Source organism: Gavialis gangeticus, unplaced genomic scaffold, assembly GCF_001723915.1.
Source record: "Gavialis gangeticus isolate Ggan-Ray unplaced genomic scaffold, GavGan_comp1, whole genome shotgun sequence".
NCBI lineage: Eukaryota > Metazoa > Chordata > Crocodylia > Gavialidae > Gavialis > Gavialis gangeticus.
The window spans coordinates 205,902,549-205,921,482 of record NW_017729032.1 but is presented as its reverse complement, the minus strand read 5'-3'; the positions used below and the strand labels follow the sequence as shown (position 1 = coordinate 205,921,482).

Genomic DNA, 18,934 nt, shown 5'->3' with positions numbered 1-18,934 from the left:
TGATAGAGGAACTAGGGCAGTGGAATGTAGCCCAGGATGGGTGGTATGCAAGAGGCCTCCTGTGAGAGGGGGTATGGAGTGAGTGTGAGAGTGAACGGAGCCCAATTATGGACTGAATTTGCCCAGCCTCAGGCTGGGGGGAAGTAATCATCATCTGGATGCTATCTGCAGAGACTGGTGGCAGACGGGTCATTTTCGACCTGAAGGGATATGGGCAGTGGAGTTCTGCAGGTCTCAGTCGTCGGGCCTGCACTGTTCAACATCTTCATCAGCGACTTGGACGAGGGGGTGAAAAGTACCTCGTTCAAATTCATGGATGACACTAAGATGTGGGAAGAAGTGGGCACGCTGGAGGAGAGGGACAGGCTGCAACTAGATCTGGACAGGTTACAGCGGTGGGCAGATGAGAACAGGATGGGTTTCAATACTGACAAGTACAAGGTGCTGCACCTTGGGAGTAAGAACCAGCAGCATACCTATAGGCTGGGGAGCTCCCTTCTCATCAGTGCAGAGGCAGAAAAGGATCATGGGCCGCCAATGTGAGGACGTGGTCAGGAAGGCTAACCGCACCTTGTCATGCATCCACAGATGCATCACGAGCAGATCCAAGGAGGTGATCCTCCCCATTCTATGTGACATTGGTCAGGCCGCAGGAGTACTGTGTCCAGTTCTGGGCACTGCACTTCAGGAGGGATTTGGTCAGCATCGAGAGGGTCCAGAGGAGGGCCACTCGCATGGTCAGGGGCAGCAAGGCAGGCCCTACAAGGGCAGGCTATGGAACCTGAACCTGTTCAGCCTTCACAAGAGAAGGCTGAGGGGGGATCTGGTGGCTATCTATAAACTGGCCAAGGGGGACCAGCAGGCAATGGGAGAGTCCTTGTTCCCCCAAGCACGACCGGGAGTAACAAGGAATAATGGCCATAAGTTGACTGAGAGTAGATTCAGGCTAGATATCAGGAGGTGGTACTTCACAGTCAGGGTAGCTAGGATCTGGAACCAACTTCCAAAGGAAGTGGTGCTCGCTCCTGTCTTGGGGGTCTTCAAAAGGAGGGTAGATAACCACCTAGCTAGGGTCGTTTGACCTCAGCATTCTTTCCTGCCCATGGCAGGGGGTCAGACTTGAACTGCTCAGGTCCCTTCTGACCCTACCAACTATGAAACTATATACAGCATAGGCTGCTGTGTAGGGAAGGTTCAGAGCCACTGGTAGACCCCTGGCGTTGGGATAAAATATGGGCAGCCTCCCACTTAAGAGAGCAAGTTAACAACCAAGTTGTGGCAGGCCAGATAGGGAAGACTGCCCTAGGCAGGTGGGCTGGCTGCTTTGGGATCTGGCCTCGAGCTTTTCCCTTGCCTCAGTAACCAACTGCCTAGCTGTGGCCCTGTGGGGGGATTGCGGCCCTTCTCCTTTTCCCTTCATCCTCCCCCCTGGGCCATGGGAAGTCAGCGGCTGGGGTGGGGCAAAATCGTGGTGCCCCCAGTTCTATCAGGTGCCTGACATGGTTTGGTCTGCCTTCTTCCTCCAGCAACAAGTCAGAAACGTTCCCTGTGGCAACACGGCTCAACGTGACGTGTGTGGGGCTATCTCCAGATGGAAGCCTTGCCATACTTGTTGATGAAGGTATTTGCAGGGGTAGGGGGGTGATGGATTGTATGGGGGAGGGGTGTTGTTCTTTCAGGAGTATAATGGCAACACAGGCTGTAGGGAACACCTGCACTATTAGGTAGGCAAAAGCTTGGCCCAGTGCAAACAAGCGGCGGTGGGATGAAACTTCACTTCTGCAAGCATCAAGGTCTCTTTCAGAGCTTCTGAAGCAGGCCAGAGCTGCTTGCATCTTGTTCATCTTCATGTTGGGATGTTGCAGTTTTGGCTGTTTTATGAAAAGGATTACCAAAGCCCTTGGTTTGGGGAAAAAAAAATTGTCTGTTGTCTGTGGCTTCTGCTGCAAGTCATTTTTCAGCCCTTCCTTTCTTCCTTACAGAGGGAGCTGCTCTGCTTGTCAGCTTAATCACGAGGTCAGTAATACATCAGTTCCACTTTCAGAAGCCAGTGCATAGCGTCTGCTTCTCTCCTGATGGCAAGTAAGTAGGACCACATTTAAAAAGAAGAATCTAAAACAGGCTCTAATTAATGTAAACAGACCCAAAAGGAACTGATGACAATCTGTTGTGTGAAGGGTACCCAGTGAATGCATAAGCTGGATCAGGACCAGTTTCTGTAGACGTGAGTGTGTATGAGGCAGCATGTTGCAGTTTCTTACCATTCTCTTTCTCAGTACACTTGTCTGGTGGGGCTATGTGTTAGAAACTTAACCCTGACTTCCTATCATGTTTCATGCTATTCCATAATGCACAGGTGTCTAACAGACATGGACACACTGTTACTTTACAATCTTGACTCTTAATTTCTATAGAATTCTAGGATTGGGATGGATGATGGAGGTATGGGGAATGATGGCTAGACAGATGGAGCCTTTGAAAAATACTTTGAAAAAGAGCATCTTAACAATTTAAATCATAGAATCATAAAAAAAAATTAGGGTTGGAAGGGACCCTCAACAGGTCATCTAGTACAACCCCCTACTCAAAGCAAGACCATCACCAACTAGATCATCCCAGACAAGCCTTTGTCTATTCAAGTCTTAAAAACATCTAAGGATGGAGATTATGCAGTCTCTCTGGGTAGCCTGTTCCAGTGCTTTATCATCTTCCCAGTGAGAGTTTTTTTCCAAATATCCAACCTAAACTTCCTTTGCTGCAACTTGAAACCATTGTTCCTCCTGTCATCTGCCACCACTAAGAACAGTCTAGCTCCACCTTCTTTGTAACCAGCCTTCAGGTATTTAAAGGCTGCTATCAAATCCCCCCTCAGTCTTCTGTACTCCATACTGAATAAGCCCAGTTGCCCCAGCCCCCTCACCATTTTTGTTGCTCTGTACTGGACTCTCTTCAATCTGTCCACATCCTTCTGTAGTAGGGGACCTGAAACTAGACACAGTACTCCACATGTGGCCTTACTAGTGCCTAACAGAAGGGGAGAATCACTTCCTTCAGTCTGCTGACAACACTCATACTACTGAAACCCAGTATGCTGTTAGCCTTCCTCACAACCAGGGGACACTGTTGGCTCATCATGTTCAGCTTCTTCACTGTAACCCCCAGATCCTTTTCTGCAGAGCTCCTGCTTAGCTGATCAGTCCCTAAACTATATGTCTCCTATTGTGGATGCCTGTACTGGTTGGTGTGTGGGATTGTTCTACCCTAAGTGCAGGACTTTGCACTTGTTCTTTTTGAACTTCATGAAATTTCTTTTTGTCCAATCCTGCAATTTGTCTAGGTCTCTCTCTATCCTAGCCCTACCGCCTAGCATATCTACTACTCCCACCCAGGCTGGTGTTATCCACAAACTTGCTGAGGGTGCACTCCATCTGATCTTCCAGATCAGATATCTTCCCTTTTAGCATGTGGGTGCATGGATGTTTCCCTTGAGCAACCATAATTGATTATAGTAAAGATTTTTTCTTCCTGGGAGTAATACAGTAACCCAAGGATGTCAGACTGAACCCACTGCTTGGGCTGGATCTGGACAGTGGGGCTTCTCACAGGCCAGATCTGGGTAAGCTGTCCTGATTTTGACAGCAGGCTCTGCCCCTGAATTCCTGGCCCCTCTACCAGCTTTGTGGACCATATGACAGTTCTGTGGGCCGTAAGTTTGACACCCCTGCCATAAACTATTTGTATGTGTATTTGTAGGAGCATAGGACACTATATTTGCAAGTGATTTTAAATTCGAAACTTTTTTTTTTTTACCATTGCAACATTAACATGTTAATGTCATCTTATCACAATAAACACTTATTTCTTTTTTCATTGTCTTATTCCTGGCAGTGAAGGACTGTCTGATTCTGCAGTTTTGTTTGTAATTTTACTCTGTTTTTTGTATAATAGGAAATTTGTGATCACAAAAGACAATGTTGCTCTTATGTACCATGCTCCTGGGAGGAAGCGAGAATTTAATGCCTTTGTTTTGGACAAAACGTACTATGGTCCATATGATGAAACAACATGCATTGACTGGACTGATGATTCCAAGTAAGTTGTTATAGAGGTTGATGACACTTGTGTTCCTATCTGTTATACCCAGTGCGTTTTATATGGTTCATTTTGTGTTTGTTGTAATCAAGGGTATATGCTGGAATGTGAGATTTGTTTCAGTAAAAAATTCATTTGTGTTTCTATTCATGCTGTAGTCCAGTTTCTAGGCTTCAGCACTTTCATGTTCTTTGAAAAGTTTCTTTGATTTCTCCATTTTTTTTCTTCTTTAAGCAAAATGTCATGGTTTGTTCTTTTTTTTAGCTGCCCAAATATATATCTATGTAACATACATCTTGGGCAGCAAACACTAAAACCTTCCTTAAAATATGTGGGTTGGCCCCTAAAGAGAACATCTAGGAGTACAAACAAAGCTGCTTCATACCTATTTGATCCTTAGTATCTCTGTCAAGCCTACCATTTGTAGTGTGGGCATCTGTCTAGTATGAATTATATGTTGAGTTGTCTCCATTGGTGTTCAAATGCGGTCTGTGCAATGAAAATGTTGAAAGCCTGTGTTCTAATCTGGACCGCCTTTTCTCTTTTTTTGTAGGTGTTTTGCAGTAGGGAGTAAAGACATGTCAACATGGGTGTTCGGAGCTGAGCGATGGGCTAACCTGATCTATTACTCGCTGGGAGGGCACAAGGATGCAATTGTAGGCTGCTTTTTTGAAGAGAATAGTCTAAATGTATGTAAATCACAATACGACTTTTTATTATACTTACTAAAATTGAGGTAGCATTTTTTATCCATAAATAACCACTCTGACTAATTTTTTGTCCTGGATTTGAAATAATATGTTCATGGAAATTAGAGGTAGAAAAACCTGCTTGTCTCTTTAGTTGCTAATGCACATTTATTTCCTGTTGCTTTGTAAAGTATCAGATGGCTTAAGCAAAGTACAAATTACAGTGGTTAGGACAGTGGGGGTCCAACTGTTTTGGCAGGTGTCCCACAAATTAGTCTTGCACCTTCCCCTAGAGCTACTTGGATCCTTTTCCCATAAATAAGGTGCTCTTCAGCTTTTTGCTGTATGCCCTGTGCTCCCTGACCAAGCTGCTGCTCTTCTTTTTGCTCCCTTTCCTGTGCTTCCTGCCTTATCTGATGCTTTGCTTTCTGCTCCTTACCCTTTCTGCATTGTGTTGCCTGTCACTTGCTCAGTCTACGGTGTGGTGGGCACAGAGGCTGCCTGTGCCACAGGTTGGCCACCCCTGGTTTAGGGGACTACTATTTTTGCCTAATTATAATGTGTTTTCACTGGATGTTGTTTGAAACTATATTTATAAGAAAGCAAGCTGTTTTTGAGCTAGAAGGACTCAAGGAAATTTCATGTCGAAATTTCAAGGTTTGCAGTAATTTTTTCTCTTCCAAGTAAAGCTTGTCATTTTCAAGCTAAAAGAGTTTTCCAAGAGAAAGTTAGAGACACTCGAATTATGCTTTTGTAGTAGAAGCTAGCTGCAATCTTAATGAAGGAGTATGCAGTGGCATTCCTGAATGCAGTTCTATAACAGTTCAATATAGTTTAATTCAGCAGGTTATGAATTGCTTGTATAATATGATGTTCATAACAGGTGCATGTGTATTTTTACTCCAGATATACACAGTTAGTCAGGATGGGGCGCTCTGCGTGTGGCAGTGTGATACAGGTCTGGATGGTCTGAAGCCTAGGCCTCCTAAAGACACAGCCAAGGACAAGAACAAATCAACAATAGACTTGGATAATGATTTTGCTGAACAGTGTAAGGGAGAGGAGATCCATGGAAAAGCCAGTACAAATAAACAAGAGAACAGAGAGAAAGTGAAATATTCACGTGTTGCTAAGTGAGTATTGTTGTTTTTTTTCTGAAGGTAAAAAGGGTATAACAGGCATTCACTATAATGTGCTCTTTGTTTATTTCACCTTCTTCATTTTTCACATTTTACACAGTCTTATCTGAAGCTAATGTACAACCCTACCCAGGTTTCAGGTGTTCTGGATGCCAGCCATTAAAGCCCTCTTTTGACTGTCCTTAATAGAGCACCTTTGGTCATGACTTCATCTTGAGAATGATGAAATTGGTGATTTAATGCTTAGAATATCACTCTTCATCTGACATGGATTAAATCAGGGATGTTGTTTTTTTATGTTGGTATGAAATCTCCTAAAAAATAGTAATTTCAAGTTACAGGTATAAGAAATATGTATGCCATCTTGCAGCTTCACTGGTGGTTATTTAGTTCCTGCTACTCCAAGAAATGTGGGTTGATCTCAAAATATTACATTTTGGCTTTAAAAGTGATAACAATGTATGTTGAAAATGTGCATCCTTTAAGATGACATCAGAATATTGGGTGATTTTTTTAATTTTTTTTTCCCTGAAGGAGCTCCTTTCTTATTTCTCTGTTTTCAAAGGAGACCTTTTGTAGTGTGTACTGCAGTCTGGAATGCAGAGTCCTTTTATGTAAGGGAACTTTGCTTGAAATATGCAATTGTTGGATATTGTTCAAATGCATATCTAACTGAGAGTGGAGTCAAATATATGAACACCGTAGCTGCAAAGAGAAATCTCAACTCCAGAAGCACGGTGTATATATAATTTTAATGATTCAATTATTAATTCTGGAAGGCGATTCTAAATGCAAGGGTAACCACTTAATTTATAGAAACCACAATTGTTAGCATTAGGCAACCAGAGGGAAATCCACAATATAATTCCTCTGAGGATAACCTTAAGTGCCTTTTACTGTGTGCTCTCATAATTTACAACTGCCATGTTAACCTAATTTATTAGAAGCTGCATATGTGTCAGGAGGAAGAAAAGGCTTAGCAGTTCAGCTAATGGAATAAGGAGAAATGCAAATGTTAAACAGGCTGCAGAACTGCTGTTTTAGCTTGAATTATTATGTTGTTACGTCTGAAACACTTGCCTGACAAAACTGTCATTTCAGTAACACAGTTGTCTCTTCTCAACTTCTGTGCATTTTCTTTGATACATAGGTATTTTTTCAACAAAGAGGGAGATTTTAATAAATTAACATCTGCAGCTTATCACAAAAAAATACACCTCCTTGTCACTGGATTTGCTTCTGGAGTTTTTCATCTCCACGACCTTCCAGAGTTCAACTTGATCCACTCCTTAAGGTTAGTTTAATTGAGTAAGCCTCAGTCTGTTCTTGTGTGTAATGCTGAGGAAGAAATGTCAAGGCATGAAAGTCTTCAGCATGAGCATCTACTGGATATTGTAAGTGCATTTTTGGCATTAGCTGGGGTTGCAAAAGCATTGTGATTCAAGAGGAGCATTGATCTCTGACCAATTAATAATATTGTTTAACTCCATTACATTGTTCTTATTAAAGAGGGGCATGATCTTAGCAAGGAACTCCCAACTTCTAATCCCACCTGTGACAAACTCCCTTTATGGCTTTGAGCGTGTCGCTCACCTCCTGTTTTAGTTTCTCTGTGTAAAATGAGATTACAAAAGTGTTTACCCCAAAACAGTAGGAATAAATAGTATTTGTAAAGTGCTTCAAAAATGGCAGACAAGGTTCTCTGGGTAAATGTGATACCTTTTATTAGACCAACTAAATAGTTGGAAAAATTGTTCTTTGCAAACTTTAATACCTTTAAGAAATGCTTGGATGCTTATGTTGTTGGGGTGATCTGACCCAGCCTGACTTTCTGCCCCCTGGACAGGGGGCTGGACCTGATGATCTCCCACGGTCTCTTCTAGCCCTAATATCTGTGAAACCTGTACCTTGCCTGCCATCTGATTAGCCCAGGTAACCTGTCTGCATTTTACCAGCCACAAACTATCACCACCCAACACCTCCCTCACCTGTCTCTCACCCATTGTCTCATAGGGCCTTTGATCCTCACAGCTACGCGTTTGCATTTTAACAGACCTGGATTTTGCATAATGGCTTACATTCCACTGAGGAAAGCACAGACAGCAACAATTAACTCTCCCTGTGCCTGAAGAAGGGTGGTTGTACCCAAAAGCTTGCAAAGAACAATTTTTTCAACTATTTAATTGGTCTAATAAAAGATATCGCATTGACCCAAAGAACCTTGTCTGCCTGTGTCCTTAGGCCTATGTCCTTACACCAACAACCTCAAAAATGATACATACTTTCTTGGTATTATAGATAGTTATGCCTAATTTTGTGGTAATTGCATTACATATTGTATTGTAGTAACTGTAAGAGGTGATATACAAAAAGTAAATGGAGAATTTCCATTTATAACAAAGCAAATCACTGTTTTCCTGGTAGGGCCATTTTTATGTCCTTATTGTCATGAAAGAATGAAATGTGTTCATAACCTTGATTTTTACAGGACTATAGAAAGCATACAAATTAAAGGATATGTTTGAATATAGGCAATTAAAACACAATTTTTGAATTTTAAATTATTCCTTAATTCTGCACTCTCAACACTTTTGTGTATTTCTTGACATTTTCTTCTTAGTATTTCAGACCAGAGGATTGCATCTATTTCTGTCAACTGCACTGGTGACTGGATTGCCTTTGGATGTTCAGGTGTGTGAACTGAGTTGAAGTATGTGAGTGATAGGACTTAGAACTGTTTTCAGACAAACAAGTTGCATGTATGCAGGTGTGTATTCTCCTTTGTCTCAGCTAGCCCTGGTACACTTAAGTTTTGTTGTTGTTGACTTATCATAGTCTCTCAGCTTTTTGTGCCTATTAACAAATTTGCTTGTATAAAAGTCTTATGATACAGAGCAGGGTTGGCCAACCTGTGGCTCCAGAGCCACGTGCGGCTTTTCAGAAGTTAGTGTGTTGCCTTGGATCTTTGCACAAGTACATGGTGACCAGCTTCCAAATATCACTCCATCTGCCATGGGTTAAATCAGGAATGTTATTTTTTTGTGTTGTATGAAATCTCCTCAAAAAAATAGTAATTTTAAGTTACAGGCATGAGAAATATGTATGCTGCCTTGCAGCTTCACTGATGGTAACTGTTTAATTCCTGCTACTCCAAGAAATGTGGGTTGATTTCAAATGGAAGCTAGTCACCGTGTGCTTGTGCAAAGATCCAAGGAGATGCGTATCAACTTCTGAAGAGTTGCGTGTGCCTCCAGAGTCTCAGATTGGCCACCCCTGATATAGAGTAATACAGTCATTAGATTCAAGTCAGAAGTGAAGGCTGTGGCAGAACGTGGAACAGAAGCTAGATTTTTCAATGTATGTGTACACAGTATAATGCAGAGCCATGTTGGAGAGATGTGAGTTAAGTTTGGAGCTGGAAGCAGTATAACTGTTGCATCAGCACTCTTTTTGGTCTAATTGGTTCCAGGATCCAGCCCAGTATATTGGGCTGCACCGCATTACGTTTCATCTCATACCACCAGGTTGTTTGGAGCTGACATTGGTATCTTTACATAGTGCTGCATTGTGCAATGTAGATGTAAGGCTTCCGTCTCAGTCCAGTCCTGTTTACTTGTAAAACCATCCTTGTGACTTAGCTGTTTGGCAAGAAAGTTTGTATTGCAGTGGCAATAGTCTTAGTGTTTGTTTCTTTCTGGACAGTCTCTCCTTTCCCTCTCCATGCTAATAAAATGTTTCTCTCTGCCATGTAGTACAATTTTTCAAACAAGTTGCAGGTGAATGAACATACCAACAACCCTCTTCCAAATCTGGGTGGCAGGGCTGATCCATAACTAGTTGCCATGTAAGCTGGACCCTGCCTCCCTCAAAAATAATGGTATCTTTAGAATACATCTTTGGAGTGAAGGGTGAACACCACGGGATGCCCCTAGGTATTCCAGAAGTGAAGTGGCTGCTTTGATTACTTAAAAATAAGGTAGATAAACATTAGTTCTTTTTCATTATTGTTTAGGCATAACCTTGCTTCATTCAAAAATGGTGAGATTTAAAGAACATCTGTTCACATAAAAAATGCACAATTGAAGCTGAGTGTATTTTAGTTTTACTTTTCCCCTCTATCTGCTTTTAGCTGCCCATCAGCACCTCTCACTCTTCTAATTAGACCAGTCAATACTGTTCTGAGATAGAAGCAAGAATGCTAGGCCAAGTAATGATTGCTGGTATTTGCAAAAAGTCTCTGTTGCTTTGATTTTTGAAAGAGCCACTATGTGTTTTATCAGAATGCACGTATGTGTAATACAGCTTATCTGTATGAGCATGCTTATATTTTTTATAAATGGGAAGGATGTTGCACTCAAATATGAGTTTAGTAGTTTTTACGCGATGAAACCTGTCACTGAATCAAAATTCTGTATCAGTCTTTCTTCATTGTGTTTACAGGTCTGGGTCAGCTGCTGGTGTGGGAATGGCAAAGTGAGTCTTATGTACTGAAGCAGCAGGGCCATTTCAACAGTATGGTCTCGCTGGCATATTCTCCAGATGGACAATACTTAGTTACTGGAGGGGATGATGGGAAAGTAAGTGGGCCATTAAAATCTCATTTTATGTATCTCAAGAGCACAGTAAGCAGTATAAGTCTGAATGCATTGTAGAAAGCTCCATTACTGTAAATGACATTTTGTATAATTGCACAAATTGTTTTTATCTTCAGAACCCTTGAATGTGTCTTGGAAGTAATTTTTTCTCTACAAAATTGTACATCATTCGAGTGGTTATCGTAGGGATGTTTTTGAGGCCTCCATTGTTTCCCTTAATCTACCTGTTTTAGCAGCTAGGAATTTGCATTTGGAACAATTGCAGGTACAGGATAAAAAATGTTAGAGGGGGTTGTATGCCCCTAGCATCTGTCTACATTAATGCATAAATGTTTATGGGAGCCTAATGGTGTACAGGTATTACCCCAAACTTTGCAAGATCTGCCAACCCTTTGCAGTAGTTGGGAAGTACCTACCTCAGAATAAAATACATCAACTTCACAAAAAGTATTTAATTTCCAAACAACATTTTCTTTGCTTTTTTAAAAGAAAAACAAGTGTCTGTCATGGATGATTTCTACATTAGAACTATAGAGTACAACCACTTTCTGGATTTTCATGGACCCTACCTTTTCTTCAGTTACGGTCCAGAAACGTGTATATATAATATAAATAAATATCCCCCCCCGCCATCTGAAATTTGAAGCAGAGTAGAGCTGGTCGGGAATTTTTTGCTAAAATGATTGTGCAACAGAAAATTCATTTTCTGGGGAACCTAGAACTCTTCTGGCTCCTTAGCAAGGTATGTGAGCAAAAAATTCTTGACCAGCTCCACTTATTTTTCACTTTGGAAATGAAAGGCTCAGTCTTGCAGTTAATGGAATGCTGACTGACAGAATTAGGAGTTCTGGCTGAGATTAAGGCATGCAGAACTAGGCTTTTGGTTGAAAGAAATGACAAATCTCAGGGTGGATTTGATTTAAAGCACTGGACAGAAAGCTTTGATTTAATTGTTCTCTGCAAGAAATGCATTTTGTTGTTTGATATCCGTTATTCATTTAACTTCTTGAAACTTTGCACTTTTAGAGAAAGGTAAGGGCTTGACTGTGTGTACACAAACTTGCAGAGCGACAGTAGGGCTGATGGGTGGGTAATCTGGTCTGTTGTCTCTCATCTCATATACTGCTGTTAACAAGGATGTTATATCTGGAGACAGCAAACTCTCCCTATGCCTGAAGAAGGGTGTTTGTGCCCAAAAGTTTGCAAAGAACATTTTTTCTAACTATTTACTTGGTCTAATAAAAGAGGTCAAATAAAAGATATCACATCTACCCAAAGAACCTTGTCTGCCTATGATCTCTGGAGAGACAAATCCACAGTTTGACAACTGAAATTTAAGCATCACAGAGATGCTTAATGGGATCTTCTAGACTGAGCATTGAGTCCCATTGGGTAGTGTGGTTTTCTTTAATCTTTACTAATCTATAGAGGAGCCTCTGGAAACCCCATAAGTTGGGCCCCTAATATAGTTCATGGCCTCTGACCTATTTATAAAACTTCTAAAAATGTTACATGAATATATTATTTCTAATAGTATATAAGTAGAAGTTATAATCCCCATTCAATGATGATATGTTTGAGCTTTAAGATATCTTAAATTAAAATTACCTTTTTATAAGTGTATTGTTTAAAAAGCATCTTAAAAATATGGTTAAATAAAAAAAACCTGATTTAAATAAAAAATCAATTTATTTTATTGTATTTTTATTTTTTTAATCATTGATTTTTATCCACCTGGACAAATCTGTTGTGAACAAGAAAGGTTTCAATATGCTCTCTCCCTCTTCTGTGTCTCCCCCCATTTATGACGCACAGGTTTTTAGTGGTTTTTCCCATTTCTTGTGCAGGTAAAAGTATGGAACACCAGTAGCGGCTTCTGTTTTGTCACATTTACTGAACACACCAGCAGTGTCTCTGTTGTAACTTTTACGTCTACTGGTTATGTTATTTTGAGCGCTTCGCTGGATGGAACAGTGCGAGCCTTTGACCTTCATAGGTATGTCCCCTTTAAGACTCTCTGTACTGCCTAATTTTGTCTAGCAGGTTATTACATTGGTTTCAGCCATAGTACAGTTATCGAAATGTCAAGCACTCTGTCCCCGCTCTCCATATTTTTAAATCTTGTGTTTTCATCCCAACACTCTAAAGAGCTGCCTGCTGCAGTGCTCAGCGATCTTAAGACCAATTTGTTCAAGTCTGAGTGTTGCTTTGCTGATTGACGGTGAATTTATCAGTTTATGACAAAGTGACAAAACTGCTGAAGCGGGGATCTAGGATAGTGGTGCTCAGCTTTTTTGGCTGGTGGGTCAGATGGGAAGTGCCCAAGCCATCCACAGGTCAGATCCAACTGGTGATCCTGATCTGACATGGGGCAGTTGCGACAGGAGGCATCCCAGCTCCAATCTGACCTTGTTGGGAGGAGGGAGGCATTGTGGCTAAATCCCACAGAGGGAAGGGGGCATGTCCCAACCTCAACCCAGCTCCTGGAGGGAGGAAGGGGGCGGCATGGCCCAGTCCATTGTGCTGGTAGGGGGCATGACTTGGCCCTGTGGAGGGGTGGGGAGGGGATCTGGCCTGGCCCTGCATGCAGGGGTGGGGTGGGGTGGGAGTTTTAGCTGGCCCCAGCCTGGCCCCATGGGGGAAGGGACATGGCCTGGCTTCATCTAGCCATGGTGCTGGGGGGATGGGGTGTGACCTGGCCCCAACTTGTTGTGCAGGGCTTAGGTTTTGAAAATTTGGCAGCGGGAGAGGGTGGCTGCATTTATTGCCACCTCACCGCTGCTGCCAAATTTCCTTGTCTCTGGGGAACCCTGCGGGCCAGATACCCTATGGCTCTATGGGCTGCATTTTACCCATGGCTTAGAGAATATGAACAGGCCACCCAGCCAGCATGCAAGGTCCTGGAGGAGACCTTGAGAATCATCTAGTCCAACCCTCTTCCAAGACCATCCTTGTCTAAACCTGCTTCTGTATAAACTTCCAAAGATGGCAATTCCACAACCTCTCTAGATAACCTGTTCCAATTCTTAACTACCCTTATAGTTAGAATGTTCTTCCTAATGTCCAATGTCAGTTTTCCTTGTAATTCAAAGCAGTTCCTTCTTGTCTTGTTCCTTGTGCCATAGAGAAACTTTCTGTTACCATCGTCTGTATGGCTACCCTTCAGATATTTCACCACTTATCAAATTCCTCCTTGGTCTTTTTTTTCCTTCGGATAGAACATTATGTATTTTTAGATCTGTGTTCTGCATTTGGAATCAAATAATTCTTAGGGTTTTTTTAATGCTTAGATGATCTATAGTTTGTATTTCCATAAACCCCTGAATATAAAGAAAAGGATTTTCTAGTTACCTAGGTGTTACCAAACTATCTCTTGCATTCTTCCCAGGATCAAGGAATGAATGGCGTGGGCACTAAATGTAGGGGACTGGTGCAATAAGAATATGTGCCTTATAAGGGATCCATATTCATATAATGCATAATAGACCCTCTTACAGAATTTCCACTACCCATTATGGATTGCTCTTCTCCATGCTTGTCCCTCAAATTACTTTATATGCACAGACCCCTTCTGAGATGGGTTCTGTATGCAGTGAATTGTGCATTATACCTGTTGCTGTGGGCCAAAAATTCAGTAAGAGGAACAGGCTTGCGAGATTTAAGATATCTAGGTAGAGGAACATATACTCTAACTCGCTCAGTAAAGGAAACTAACAAAAGAGGAAAATTTCTGGTATAGACCATTAGGCAGAAGATCATAGAATCATAGAAATTTAGGGTTGGAAGAGACCTTGGGAGACATCTAATCCAACCTGCTGCTCAAAGCAGGACTATCCCCAACTAGATTATTCTAACCAAGGCTTTGTGTAACCAGGTCTTAAAAACCTCCAAGGCTGACCACAACCTCTCTAGGTAACCCATTCTAGTACTTTACTGTCCTCTTGGAGAGGGAGTTTGTCTGATATCTAACCTTAACTTCCCTTGCTGCAACTTGAGACCATTGCTCCTTGTTCTGTCATCTGCCACCACTGAGAACAGTCTAGCTCCATCCTCTTTGAAACCACCCTTCTGGTAGCTGAAGACTGCTATTAAATCTCCCCTCAGTCTTCTCCTCTCCAAACTAAAGAAACCCAGTTCCCTTAGCCTTTCCTCAAAAGTCATGTGCCCAATCCCCTAACCATTTTTGTTGCCCTCCACTGGACTTTCTCCATTTTGTCTTATACCCTTTCTGTAGTAGGCGGCACAAAAACTGAACAGTACCCCAGATGTGGCCTTATCACTGCCAAGTAAAGGGGAAGAATCACTTCTCTCCGTCTGCTGGCGACACACCTGCCAATGCAGCTCAATATGCCATTAGCCTTCTTGGCAACAAGGGCACACTGTTGTCTCATACTCAGCTTACTGTGCACCGTAATCCCCAGGTCTTTTTCTGCAGAGCTGCTGCCCAGCCAGTCAGTCCCAAACCTGTACTGGTGCATGGACTGTTCCGTCCCAAGTGCAGGACTTTGCATTCGTCCTTGTTGAACCTCGTGAGATTTCTTTTGGTCCAATCCTCCAGTTTATCTTCGTCTCTCTGAATCATAGCCCTGCCCCCCGCCAGTGTATCTACTACTCTCCCCAGCTTGATGTCATCTGCAAACTTGCTGAGGGTGCACTCCATCCCATCTTCCAGGTCACTGAGGAAGGTATTGAACAAGCCCGGCCTCAGGACCAACCCCTGGGGCACTTCACTCTATACTGGCTACCAACTAGACATCAAGCCATAGATTACTATCCTCTGAGCCCAATAATCCAGCCAGTTTTCTATCCGCCTTACAATCTATTGATCCAATCCATACTTCCTTAGCTTGTTTGCGAGAATGTTGTGGGAGACCATATGAAAAGCCTTGCTAAAGTCAAGATATATCACATCCACTGCTTTTCCTGCATCCACAGAACCAGTCATCTCATTATAGAAGGCAATTAGTTGTATACACACACCCAGGAACTACTCCATTATCCATATAGTGACATAGTATATGTAATGGAACAAACATCCTCAAACATTAAAGTGAATTGTATTGGTTAAAAGTTGCAGCCTCAAAAAAATTCTTGCTTCTGCAGCACGGGTATATGTCTCTGAGTCAGTCCAGGACTCATGTATCAAAGTCATGACCAGCACACTCTACTGGCTGAACAAAAAAATACATAATTGCATACCTGTTTTAATTTCTAATTTGTATATTGTAGCAATTCAAAATGTACTTTAGATTTAAATTCTTGCATTTGGTTAAAATCCTTTTTTTAAACGAACTATTGAAGTGTTAAACACATTCGTTTTTGTAATGCTTTCTTGAAGACTTAATTACTTACACATTTCTAAAATTGTTCTTAATATTGCTTACGATAGATACCGCAATTTCCGCACCTTCACTTCTCCACGACTGACCCAGTTCTCTTGTTTAGCTGTGGACTCCAGTGGCGAGATTGTTTCAGCTGGTTCTCAGGACACTTTTGAAATCTTCATCTGGTCAATGCAGAGTGGCAGACTCTTAGATGTAAGGGACTGAGATTTGGTTTCTGAATCCTTGCAGTTAACATACAGTATGTTTTGTTAAGTACCTTCTAGGTTAAATTGTATGTGCCTGAAGGTGGGTGAGCAGGGGGCGCACAGCCGACGTGGGGCTCCTAAGGGAAAGGCAGCAGTGCAGAGAGCCCTGAGCCTATGGCAAGCACCCTGTATCTGACCTACATACAAATCTGGGGATGGGGCACATGCCTCCCCTGGGGGGTGCATGCAGTGGTGTGGCGCTACCCCCACCCCCTCCCTGCACCACCTGGACAAGTCACCCATGACTCCATCCTGCCCTGGCCCTGGGTCCCATTCACTGCCCTGGCTGGGCAGTGCCCCCTGCTCCACTCTCTCAGTCTGCACCTCCTCCATCCACCACACCCCTTTCCCTCCAAAGACTTACCTGCAGGGCACTGCTCTCCATGATGCTCAACTGTGTTCCTTGCCACGTGTATGCATACAGCTGCGCACATGTGCACGACATCCAGGGGCCTGAGTCAGAAGGCATATTATATTTATCAGTGAACATTATCAGCTAGACTGGCCAAAAAAAGCTGATGATGTTAATTTTCCTTTTATTGGTGGCAATCCAATATGCAACTGATATCTTGGTACACATCTGCATTCCATCTGTTGAGAAGAACTAAATGTAGGAGGGATGGGGCCCAGTGGACATACTTACAGTTTTGCTACAGAATTATATGTTGAACTCAGTTTCACATAAGTATTTCCTTATTATCTTTTCTACATCCATTAGGTCATCTGTGGTCATGAAGGCCCCATCAGCAGTCTTTGTTTTAACCCAATGAAGAGTATCCTAGCTAGTGCTTCTTGGGATAAAACAGTCAGATTATGGGATATGTTTGACAGCTGGAGAACCAAGGAGACCCTAACACTGAACTCAGATGGTAAACTTAATTTCATGTTATGTAACTTATCATTTGGAGGCAGCCAGATACGAATTTCATAAATTCATAGATTGTCAGGGGCTGGAAGGGACCTTGCAAGATCATTGGGTCCAGCCCCCCTGCACTAGGCAGGATTGGTTCTGCTCTTTCAAAGATGTTCTGTAAATGTTTGTATTTGATGCCGTTGGTCAGTTAGAATTTTATTTACTTATTACAAGCTGCAGTTTTCATTCTTGCTCTTTCATACAATCTGGAAACATTCAGCAGCACAATAAGCTTTTGGTACTAACTACCCAAAATATAAGGTTATAGTCAGTTTAACATTACATTTTGTCCAAAAAAATTCTATTTACCTCATCCTTTTAAATCTTGTTTCTGAGAATCTAGACAAAAGTGTTACACAAAGAGGTTTTAAAGTAAGGTGTGGCTACTTTTTTTATTCATTGACCAAATTTTCTGCAGTGCTTGCTGTTGCTTTCCGACCTGATGGCAAGGAGCTTGCGGTTGCAGCCCTGGATGGACAAATAACTTTCTGGGATCCTGAAAATGCAGTGCAGACTGGCTCAATTGAGGGAAGACATGACCTTCAAATGGGAAGAAAAGAGTTGGATAAAATAACAGCCAAGCAAGCTGCTAAGGGAAAGTATGTAAAATAGTCTTGTGACAATGACAAGAGATTGACTATACTCCCTTGTTTCTATTATACTCATTTTTTTCCTTTTGTATGATGTTTTCCTGACTCTTCAGTTTTTTATGATGGTTTCAGAATTTAACTGTCACTTAAATATTTTGATTATGAAATTTGGTGTCTTCTGACTTGGCAAGTGGTACTTTAGTTCCAAACCTTTCTCTTTCCCTGGCACCTTCACAGTAGGTCACTTTCACTCATAAATCCTGAGTGTCTATATTTTGTCATTGGTGATGACCTTGATTCATTTATATCGCACTGAAGCTTTTATGCTATTCTGTACATCATTTCTTGGTCAACAGTAACACCTTTTTACAATTATGGTCCTGTAAGCAACTGATAAATAGAAAATTGTTCTTTTAGAATATATAATTTGTGATATCCTATTGAGGTAATCAGTTTTTTAAAAAGCAGTGAGCATATTTGGTTATTGGAAAACCTGAGCTGAGAATCCTTTTTTCACATATCCTTTTTCTTCTCCCCTCTTCCTCTCCTCCTTCCTTCCCCCCCCCCCCCAAGAAAAAAAAGTAGAGGCATTACCTCTTTTTGAAAATACTCTTTCTGTGGTGACCTCCAATTAGCTGTTCACTCTTCATTTAATCATTCTTTTCTGGCTCTTCTGAGCCTGCTGAAATTCAGCAGGCTAAGTCTGAAGGAAAGAAACTTTTACAGTAGATACTAGTCTCCTGCTTGTCTTGTTGCTTACAGATGTTAATACATACCCATCCAGCGAGTCTGTTTGTGGGAGTCCCTGGTACCAACAGGAAGTTAAGCAGAGGTGGGGGTTTTTCCTAAAGGAGGTATAAGCCTGGAGGACTTGTGAAATTGCCTGTCTGAAATGAAGGCAGGCTATACCTTCAGGAAAGCCTGGGAGAATTGTTTTGTAGAGGTGGTGCACTGGTAGATCAGTCTGATGTCAGATTGGCACCAATATAAAGAAAATTTTGTTGGAAATTGGCCTGATATGGTTGATAAATTGGCTGATAAATGACCCATGCATGCGCACAACTAGGTGGTGAGGAGTACTGCCCGGTAGCTTGGAAAACTGCATATGGCTGGCAAGTCTGATGCGTTGGGAGGGGAGAGGGGGAAGGAAAGGGGTGTGGTAGGGGGTGGGGGGTAGATCAAGGTCCCCACAGTGAGGGAGGGTGTGGGGCTGGGGCAGGATGGAGCCATGGCTCGTCCAGCAGGAGGCGGGTCCTGCTGCTGCATGCTGCTTCTCTGGAAACTGCTCGTTCACTCATCCGGTGGCTTCTGCCACTGCTTTGACTG

At 42.2% G+C, this 18,934-nt stretch overlaps 1 protein-coding gene across 1 annotated transcript in view; it reads left to right on the top strand.

Annotated features, from left to right (window-relative positions):
* PWP2 (PWP2 periodic tryptophan protein homolog (yeast)) overlaps nucleotides 1–18,934 on the top strand; it is a 45,253-nt gene that overhangs the window by 8,392 nt on the left and 17,927 nt on the right. Inside the window, exons 3-14 of the mRNA XM_019524027.1 lie at nucleotides 1,527–1,621; nucleotides 1,983–2,082; nucleotides 3,949–4,092; nucleotides 4,646–4,781; nucleotides 5,688–5,914; nucleotides 7,071–7,214; nucleotides 8,541–8,611; nucleotides 10,361–10,497; nucleotides 12,363–12,511; nucleotides 15,905–16,052; nucleotides 16,824–16,974; nucleotides 17,437–17,617. Coding sequence (XP_019379572.1) covers nucleotides 1,527–1,621; nucleotides 1,983–2,082; nucleotides 3,949–4,092; nucleotides 4,646–4,781; nucleotides 5,688–5,914; nucleotides 7,071–7,214; nucleotides 8,541–8,611; nucleotides 10,361–10,497; nucleotides 12,363–12,511; nucleotides 15,905–16,052; nucleotides 16,824–16,974; nucleotides 17,437–17,617 — 1,683 coding nt within the window. The remainder of the gene's footprint in view (nucleotides 1–1,526; nucleotides 1,622–1,982; nucleotides 2,083–3,948; nucleotides 4,093–4,645; nucleotides 4,782–5,687; nucleotides 5,915–7,070; nucleotides 7,215–8,540; nucleotides 8,612–10,360; nucleotides 10,498–12,362; nucleotides 12,512–15,904; nucleotides 16,053–16,823; nucleotides 16,975–17,436; nucleotides 17,618–18,934) is intronic.